Source organism: Mastomys coucha, unplaced genomic scaffold, assembly GCF_008632895.1.
Source record: "Mastomys coucha isolate ucsf_1 unplaced genomic scaffold, UCSF_Mcou_1 pScaffold5, whole genome shotgun sequence".
In the NCBI taxonomy this organism is placed as follows: Eukaryota; Metazoa; Chordata; class Mammalia; order Rodentia; family Muridae; genus Mastomys; species Mastomys coucha.
Window position 1 is genome coordinate 12,938,996 of NW_022196911.1, and position 10,572 is coordinate 12,949,567.

Below are 10,572 nucleotides of genomic sequence, written 5' to 3' on the forward strand. Positions count from 1 at the left end.
TGGCCTCAAACTCAGAAATCCACCTGCCTCTGCCTCCCAAGTGCTGGGATTAAAAAGTGTGCACCACCACTTATTCACTCCTTAAATGCTCTGAGTGGACTGATGTCAGCGCATCTCATCAGCAGGGCTGCTGGGCTTGCATACTTGAGGCAGCAGCTCTGAGCCCAACTGAGCCAGGGTAGGAAGCTAAGCCGTCAAGCCATGGCTTTTTTGACTCAATAAGGCCCTCTTAGACCTTCCGATCAGTGCTCTCCACTCTGCTCACATAGGAAGGAATGGCCAAGTGATCAATGTCACAGGTAGCCCTCCTTTAAAGCTATGACATAAGTACAGACACGACTATGGCATTATATAAAAACTGGGTTTATTCTAACCAATCACAGCATGAGAGCACAAGGAGGAGGTCCTGCAATACCTCTCTCTTGACTTTGCTTTCATTTCCCAGACCAACCAAAAGCAGTTGTAAATGTTGCATGGTTTTCTTTTAATTCAAAATAAGATGCAGAACTATTAAAGAAAGTACTTGGTAGACACTTTCTATAACTTAGTGTGTTTATTAAACAGAGTAGCTCAGTGGAAGTTCAGACCCTCAAAGGGCGAGTTAACTCCTGAGTTAGACATAAGAAAACTGAAACCTAGAGGAATCAGGATCTGCCCAAGGTCTGCAAGACCCTGCTGGATGGATAAAGCAGCTAGGTTTTTCTTCTTTAGTTCCTTCCTTCCTTCCTTCCTTCCTTCCTTCCTTCCTTCCTTCCTTCCTCGAATTCCTCTACTTCACAGCCATCAACATTTAACAGCTTATGAGCTGTGCTTGGCACTGTTATCATAGTAAAGGAAGATCCATCCCCAAATGAAGAACAGAAGTGTCAGGGCACCGCAGACCACAACAGGAGGCCACTCTGGGCAATTGTCTGCTCACCAACGCATCTGAGAGGGACAGTGTACACTTGACAAAGACAAAGCCAGCCACATGCTCTTAGTCCCTTCTGAGCTCCCCTGTAACTGACTGTGAGTAGATGGGAGAAGTCAGCATGCCAGAGCCAGAGAAAGGTGAAGCCAGTGGCCATGGCCTTGGAAATACCGCTTCTCAATAACCGTCCCTGAGATGCATATGGCGCTGGACCAGCATCTGCCCTGGAGATATTTTCTGCATGTGTGCTTAAGATAAACTGCACATAAATATCGTCTCTGCATGCGTGCATAAAGGCACAGATAAGTTCAACGTGCAGGCAGGACTTTCTGTCACCTGCTGCCCCAGGTGAAGCCGCTGTCTCCGGCCCTCTGCCCACTGTCTGCCATTGCCTCCCCTACCCCTGCAGATGTCCAGTCTAAATCAGATGATATGGATTGAAGATGAAATATTGTGAGGGTAAAAAGGAGGAGCCTGCACAAGCAACAAGAGATAGAAAAGAACTCGGGAGCCGGGTGGTGGTAGAACAAGCCTTTAATCCCAGAACTTGGGAAGCAGAGGCAGGCAGATTTTTGAGTTTGAGGCCAGCCTGGTCTACAGAGTGAGTTCCAGGACAGCCAGGGCTACACAGAGAAACCCTGTCTCAAAAAAACAAAAAAAAAAAAAAAAAAAAAAAAAAGAAAAGAAAAGAAAAGAAAGAAAAAAAGAACTCGGAAACAAACAAGCATCAACATACCAGCCTGGGTACCAAGTGATAGGGACCTAGGGTCAGGAGCATGCATGCCCCACATAAAGGCGTCCAGGATAGGTGATGGTGGCACATGCCTTTAATCTCACCACTCCAGAGGCTGAGCAGGCACCTGAGTTCAAGGCCAGCCTACTCTACAGAGTGAGTTCCAGGACAGCCAGAGCTACACAGAAAAACCTTGTCTTCAAACAAACAAACAAACAGAGGAGTGTAGGCAGTGCGTTTCAACCATGCTCTGGGCTACTCTGGGATGACACAGTAAAAGACTCACCAGAAACCAAGACACACCAGCACAGGCACCACAAGAACCTTGAGGGGAGACAGTGTCCTTCCATTGTAGCCCACTGGGAAGGCTTGCAGAGGTACTCAGGTATGAACATGGCCAGAGGACATCCGCAGGGGTAGGGAAGGCAATGGCAGGCAGGGGGCAGACAGCTGCTTTAACTGGGGCAGCAGGTGACAGAAAGCCCTGCCTGCACATTGAACTTGTCTGTGTCTTCATGTATACATGCAGACATGGTATTTATGTGAAATTTATCTTAAGCACACATGCAGACACAGTATATATGTGCAATTTATCTTAAGCACACATGCAGACCTGGTGTGTATGTGAAATTTATCTTATGCATGCATACAGACACAATATATACATGAACAGAGAGGCAGAGGCATCCTCAAGGAACATTTCTTATAATCTCTCTAGTCTTTTGTGACATATCAAATGCTGAATAACAGACATTGGAAATACAGTGATAAAACAAAAAACGAAGAAAACAGAATAAAATATAAATTATGTTCCGAAATGGTCAGACCTAAAAAGGAAACTAAAGCTGCAGATTGACCAAAGGAGGGAAGGAGTGGGATGGGACACGTGGGATTCCCAGGCAAAGGACCTGCATGTGCCAAGGTCCGGGGTGGGAGTGTGTTGGGATGTGTGAGGAACAGCAAGGGCCCAAGGGGCTGGCCAGAGACCGCAAGGAGTAGACAGCTAATAGGAATAGAGCACAAGGTTTGAGGACTAGGAGGCGAGACCCTCAAAGGGAGAGCCAGCAGCAAGCAAGTGCTGGCACACGAATGGCATGACAAAGGGACCTTGCTTTCCACTGTGACGCTAAGCATGCTTAGACGCTCTTGATTCGTTTCCCACCACAAGGACGTCAGCTCATCCATTCCTAATTGAAGACATAAGCCAAGCAAGTGTGACAGACTGAGTCCTCTGCAGGCCTTCTCTCAGGATCAGGGAGGCTCTACAGGACACACACACGATCACACATACACACATACTCACACACACATAGCATACACATCATACATGCTCACACCCACACCACACACACTCACATAGCACACCATACACACACTTACATACCACACATCACACACACTCACACAACACTTATCACACACATGTATACACACATACACACACCACACTCATCTATACACATGCACATACTACACATCAGACATACTCACACACACCATGCACCACACACACGTACACAGACACTACATACACATCATGAATACATTCAACACACACCTCTCTCATACACACACACATACACACACACCACACACACATACACATAGACACCACACATACACTCAACACCTCTCTCTTTCTCTCTCTCTCTCTCTCTCTCTCTCTCTCTCTCTCTCTCTCTCTCACACACACACACACACACACACACACACACACACACACACACACACAGGATAGGAGTAGAGAAGTAGACAGATCCCAACCACGTCACACTCATTCCACTGCCTCACAAGCTAGTCTTGGGCCTCAGTGTGCTCTTCTGAGTGACCTGAAACCCCAGTTTTTCTCAAATAGAGAGTGCCCCAGCTATCTGTGAGAGGCAGGGAACAGAGGTTCTCCTGTCAGTAAGTACCTCTGCCCTGTGGGGTCAGGGAGGAAGACTGAATGTTGCTTCTTATGTGAGTTACAGTGACTGATCTCAGATCACCAGGGTTGCAGGGCCAGCATTTTTGACCACAGAGCAATTTCACTGGCTGTAAATGAGAGACTTTTAGCAAATGAAGGCATGGTATATATACAATGAATGTATAGGGAGGTTGATGGGCAGGCAGGCAGGCAGGTAGGTAGACATGTGGATGAGTAAACAGACGATAAGTAGGGATTCAGGTGGCTAGGAGAATTGAATTTGACATGTTCAAAGTATTATTAAATAAAATTTGACTGGGGATTAGAGGAGAATTTCCGAATGATTTTAGAATGGCTGCCAACATACTTCTGCTATTATCATGTATATATGCTTAGTGGGGTCTTCGGCATTGAAGACAAAGCTTCTGCTATCATTGTTATATACATATGCTTAGTGGAGTTTTCAGCACTGGAGATTCTAAAATCTAAATATCTACTGACTATGAGAAACACTGAATATGTTATGTCCTGAAGGATCAAATATTCAAAATAGAATTAATTCTTTTTTTTTTAAAGATTTATTTCATTTACACAAGAAGAGGGCATTGGATCCCATTACAGATGGTTGTTAGTCACCATGTGGTTACTGAGAATTGAACTCAGGACCTCTGGGAGAGCAGTCAGTGCTCTTACCTACTGAGCCACCTCTCCAGCCCATAGAATTAATTCTTTATGTCAAACAAATAAGCAATCATCTCATTAGTATGCAAATTTGTCCTTAATAAATAGTGACATGTGTCAACAAAAATTGTTAACATAAATGTCATTATGATTTACTACTCACAAATGAACTGTGTAAGTACTTTAGGACTTATATATACCGGGGATCATATAAAAGTCTCGAGACACAAATGGAAAAAGTTTTCTCTCTCTTTTTTTGCTTTTTTTGCATTTTTGGTGTGTCTGACTGTGTGTGTTTGCATGTGTGAGTGTGTATGTGAATGTATGTGTGTCTGTATGTGTATGCATGTGGGTGTCTGTGTATAAGTGTGTGTGTCTATGATTCTATGTATGTCTGTTTGTGAGTGTCTGTGTATGTCTGGTATGGGTGTCTTTGAGTGTGTCTGTGTTGTGTGTGTGTGTTCCCAGTGTCTGTGTCTCTGTGTGTGTCTGGTGTGTGTGTCTATGTGTGTGTCTGTTATACGTGTGTGTGTGTGGTGTGTATGTGTGAATATGTGTATGTGTCTGTGTGTGTCTGGCAAGTGTGTGTGTGTGTCTAGCGCTTGTGTGTGTGTCCAGTGTGTGTGTCTTTGTGTGTATGTGTGTTTATGTGTGTAAGTGTATATATCTGGTATGTCTCTGTATGTGTGAGTATGTATATCTGGTATGTGTATGTGTGGTATGTGCATGTGTGTGTACGTGCATATGTCTGTCTTCTGTGTATATGTGTTTAGTGCTTCTGTGTGTGTGTGCATGTCTAGTGTTTGTGTGTGTGTGTCTAGTGCTTGTGTGTGTATGTAGATCATGAGACTAGAAAGGGTCCAACAGAAGAGAGGAAAGAGCTCTTAGGGCTGAATGGGGGTGTGGGTAATAGAATTCACGAGTCATGAAGCACAGAAGAGAGGACTGTATGGGGAGAGGACAGGACAGCCAGAGTGAGGGGGCAGGGAAGTGAGTTGGATGGCAGAGAACAAAGTGTAAGAGCATATTGTGTGGAGATGAAACCCATTGCTCCATGTGCTGACTTAAAAGTCCTCTCCCCTACCCACACCAGACAGGGTTTCTCTGTGTAGATCAGGCTGGCCTTGAACTCCCAGATCGGCCTTCCTCTGCCTCCCAAGTGCAGGGGTTAAAGGCATGCACCACAGCCTCCTGGCTTAAAATATTTAAAATAGTTTTTTAGTGTTGAACAAAACACAAGGATGGACACAGACATAACATAATTAGAAAAGTTGGGGGAAGGGTTAAAAAAAGTTAATCTAATTTTTTTTTACAGTTTCAAAACCATCAAATTGGTTAAGTACCGTATTCCAAGTACACAATTATAGTTAAAAGGAAACTGTCCCCATGAAACCTGTCACTTCACAATGAATCTCCAACAAAACATAAACTATTAAATAAAGGAAAAAGGAGCCTAGCCACAAGAAAATCAGAAGATGGGGTAGCTGCTGCTGGTGGTGCATGCCTTTAAACCCAGCAACCAGGATGAAGAGGCAGGTGGATGGATCTCTGTGAGTCTGAGGCCAGCCTGGTCTACAAAGTTAATTCCAGACAGCCAGGGCTTCATAGAAACACCCTGTCTTGGGAGTTAGCAGAAAGATATGCTAGTTTATACAATAACCTTCAGACTCTGTCATCCTGTAGCCTCCCTCAAGAGCCCCTCACAGACTTCTCTGGAAGCAAGCTCTCCTCCGTGTCAGGAAACCCATGTAGTTAAGTGCTAACCGCACAGGCATGATGGGAGCTTAGTTGGTGTACAACAGCGCATGCCAAGGATCCTAGCACTGGAGAACGAAAACTACGAAGATCCCAGGGCGACTGCCTAAGACTCCAGGCTTACACACACACACACACACACACACACTCTGAAGGACGCTGCCAACAGGTCTCTCCGTGACAAGTGACTTTTCTGAATGCTTTACTTCTGTTTCAGTCTTTATGTTTCAGTCTTCCTCCCTATGCCTTGCCCTATTTTTCTGGCCCCAGATTCTCCTCTCACCTCTGCCTAGCTTCTGTGCAGAGTGCCCCGTTGGGTTGTCGGTCTGAGCTACACACCCATTCGGGAAAAGACAAGGCCAGAGCATAACCGGCCATGCTCGGACCTCACTGGCTTATCAGCCCCGGGGTGGGGGCAGGGGGGACGGAGGTAAGAAATGTCTGAGGCCAGGGGGATGGACCCTTCCGTTTGACTTGGCAGTACATTAGTGCACTTTTAGTGACCAGTTTGTCCACTGTCCCTCTGCTCAGGCCACTGCTCAGGCCACTGCCTGTAGGCTGAGGGATGAAGGGCAGCGGCTGTTGTCTAACAGGCTGTCAGAGCCACCTGCTGGAGGTAGTGCCTGGTACAGCACCTGCTAATGGTGGGTCTCATCAGGAGGGAATTGAGCCACCAGGCTCTACCCTCAGGAATGGATCAGTAGTCTTATCATGGGCATGGGTAACTGGCAGAGAGATTAGTGTGTGCACACAGGTGCCTTCTTAACTCCCTTCTTCCTCTCAACATCTCTCTCTCTCTCTCTCTCTCTCTCTCTCTCTCTCTCTCTCTCTCTCTCTTTCTCTCTCTCTCTTCCTCCAAAGAGCAATGGATGACCTTTGACCTGGAACCTCCCAGCCTTCAGAAGTGTGAGAAATGGGCCTCAGATATTGCATGGCTGCATGGCTGCATGGACTTACAGCAGCAATCACCACCCACATGCACACACACACACACACACACACACACACACACACCAGACATACAAGTCTAAGCTTCCCTCTGCTTTCCACACTAAGGTCCTTCAATACCCTTTGGCCACTGTCCCTTACACATTCCACATAAGTTCACAGACTTAGCTACAGCACAACAAGTGTATTGGGGGGGATGGTGACTGATGTATATATGCTCAGTGACAGAGCAACTGGTTACCAAGGTGAGGGCCTACCATTGAAAACCAAAGCCACCAGCATTGCTGAGTGTTTTGCAGAGACTGCTGGGGTGGGCTACACCCACAGTCCCCGGCTACTTAGGAGGCTGAGGCAAGAAGGCCAGTCTGGGAGACCGTCTAGTGAGATCTTTGTCTCAAAACCCAATGTAACGACAACTGAATAATTCCCTAGTATGTCCCATTGACCCTAGGTTCCAGGACGGGGTGGGGGTGGGGTGGAGTAGGGGGAAATCTGCCAGTGAACAAGTATGTCAGGTGGATGTATTTTGCCATCAGGCAAGGCCAGGGAAGTATGACAGGAAAACCAGAGAGATGCCACACAGGGCTGGTGTGCAAAACACAGAAATCAGGCAATCTGTCCTAACAGATCCAGAGTGGAGCTCCCAATTCAATGTGGATGTCTAATGCCTGAGCTGAGCTGGTACCTAGCTAGGGTCTCAAGCTAGGGTTTTACACCAGAAGTCCCTGGAGGGTTGCCCAAGGCCAACTTCCTGAGTTTCAGACTCAGGAAGTGAAGACAGCCTGAGGATTTACATTCTAACATAACCCAGGGTCACTAATCCATACCACTCAGCCATATGGGTAGCATCCTATTGGATTGGTGGGCTTTAGGGCTCTAGCCCCACCTGTGTGAATGATGAACCTCTGTGCCATTTTCCTGTGAGAGGGCCACCTGCTCTAGGACAGGCATGTAGAGAACACCCCCAGGAGGTGACCTGCATTTGATCATCAGCTAAACTGACTCAAGCTGCAGTTTGCTGCAAACATGCCAGCTGTCTCCTTTAACACGTCAAACTGACCCCTCCACTGGCAAAGGTCCACGGGCATACATGGCTTGAAAGCAAAGCAATACTAAGCAGGTGATGGTGGTCACCAGTGAACAACGGGAAGTGTCACATTCTCACAGTGGCGTGGACAGTCCCCACAGTGGATAGACATGGCAGACAGACAAACAGATGGCTGCTCTCAGGCTTTCTGAACCAATGTCATGGGCATCTTGCCTGCATCTCTGCAGGTGAGGGGAGACACAGTCAGGCTTAAGTGTACCACACGACGGGCACCATGGAAACCCTAATTCAGAAGACCCCTTGCTTGGTGGTTACACCTCATTCAGCATCAACTTCAGGACACACCAACCAGAATCTCCGAATCTCATCTCTAATCCAAACCGCAGCGAGCACCATGGGGTTAGACAATTTTGTGAGTCCCCATGCACACACACACACACATGCGCGCACAAGCTGTGAAAACATACCGCTGTGTCCCCTGAGTGCTTGAGTGGATCCAAGCCAGGTTGGTGCAGGCCTTGTTTTTTTCTCTCCTTCTCAGGGCCGTCCTCCACTGCTTCCGGTACCCTCCCTGGATGGTCCTGCTTGTTTGACAAGATGCCGGCCATTACCTTAAATTCATTTTGAATTTAATTTCAGAAGCACTTCTCCTTTTCATGTTTAAAAGAGTCTCATTTCAGCTTTATTTTTTCTCACCTTGCTGTGAACCATCCCCTCCTCCTGAGTCACCATGTGGATCCCAGATGTGTGTGCCTTGCTCCTTCAGACCAAACAGGAGCTCGGCCTCCTGTGGTCCAGGCCAGATTAAAGGAGGGGAGGGGCACTTTCTCACAGTTTGGTGTGAGCTGCATCAGCCTCTGTGTGGAAACTAATTTCAAATTCACCTGACTTTCCTCAGTAGGGAGAAGAGTAACAGCAGAAAGCAATTTGAGAAAGGCCTCTCAGGCTTAAAAGACACTCTGCATTACTCATAATTTTGACATTGGAGGCCAGAAAGATGGCTCAGTGGCTGAGAGCTTGCTGTTCTTATAAGGGACCAGAGTCCTGTTCCTAGCACACACTGTGACTCCAGCTCTGGGGGATCTGACACCCTCTCCTGGCCTCCTCCTCAGGCACCCTCATGCATATGTACATTCACACAAGCAATAAAATGCATCCTTAAAAATAAACAATGGCTGGAGAGATAGCTCAGTGGTTAAGAGCACTGGCTGCTCTTCCAGAGGTCCTGAGTTTCATTCCCAATAACTCCATGGTGGCTCGCAACCTTCTGTAATGGGATCCGATGCCCTCTTCTGGTGTGTCTGAAGAGAGCAACAGTGCACTCACATAGACAAAAGAAGTCTTTTTTAAAAAATAAAATAAATAAATACATTGTTGGAATCATAAACTCACAGTCATTGTCGATGAGAGGTTTCCTACATGCCCTGTCCTATGAATCTGGTAACCCCCAGTTTGGGGAGACGGCGCATAGTTAGCCTAACCCATGGTACATGGACATGGTGACATGTGTGACCAGCTTCTCCCATGATCCTCTTCCTCACCTCGAAAGTGAGTCTGCTAAGAAGTTCAAGTACTCCGCTTTCCAGGCTGAGAGGGCAGATTAATCAATACAGTATCCAAGGACCAGGCTTCTACCCTACAAGCAGTTACCCAGGACACTGCTGATTTTTAGTTCATCATCCAGAGACTTTCCCCAAAGCCCTTTAATTATTACAGATGGCCCTTTAAGTAAGCCCCATTTAAATTCGGAGGTTATAGAAAAGAAATTCCTCCCGTCACATAATAATCAAAGCACCAAATGCACTAAACAAAGAAAGAATTTTAAAAGCAGTAAGGGAAAAAAGGCAAGTAACATATAAAGGCAGGTCTATCAGAATTACACCAGACTTCTCACCAGAGACTATGAAAGTTAGAAGATCCTGGGCAGATGTCATACAGACCCTAAGAGAACACAAATGCCAGCCCAGGCTACTATACCCAGCAAAACTCTTAATTATCATAGATGGAGAAAACAAGATATTCCATGAAAAAACAAAATTTATACAATTATCTTTCCACAAATCCAACCCTACAAAGGATAATAGATGGAAAACACCAACATAAGGAGGAAAACTATACCCTAGAAGAAGCAAGAAAGTAATCTTTCAACAAATCCACACAAACCTAATTCCACCTCTTACAACAAAAACAACAGGAAGTGACAATTACCTTTTCTTAATATCTTAATATGAAAATTAATATTACCAACATATCCTAATTGATTGAAATCCAATAATATGAGGAATTAGACATTTGTTGATTGTCATCCAATGGTCTCTCTAATTTGGTAACTGGAGAAATAGGTCCAGTATTGTACAATCTATATACACTTTCAGCTTGTTTGTGACAGTGTCTTGCTGTGTACAACATAAGGGTCTTGAAATCTTGCTTCTTCTATCTCAGCCTCTCTATTAGTAGTATTATTTATTTCATGTTTTTACACTATACTATGGTTTTCAGCTTACATATTTCAAAAGTATTTAGATACCCAAGGGAGACATAGACAATTAACTTGGGAGGTGGTTTGTAGGAAAGAGAACAACAAAGAGTGA

The 10,572-nt window shown here is 45.7% G+C and overlaps 1 protein-coding gene across 1 annotated transcript in view; it reads right to left on the reverse strand.

The window, feature by feature from the left end:
- Positions 1-10,572, reverse strand: part of LOC116078801 — a 54,733-nt gene that overhangs the window by 16,380 nt on the left and 27,781 nt on the right. Inside the window, exon 5 of the mRNA XM_031354117.1 lies at positions 8,449-8,562. Coding sequence (XP_031209977.1) covers positions 8,449-8,562 — 114 coding nt within the window. The remainder of the gene's footprint in view (positions 1-8,448; positions 8,563-10,572) is intronic.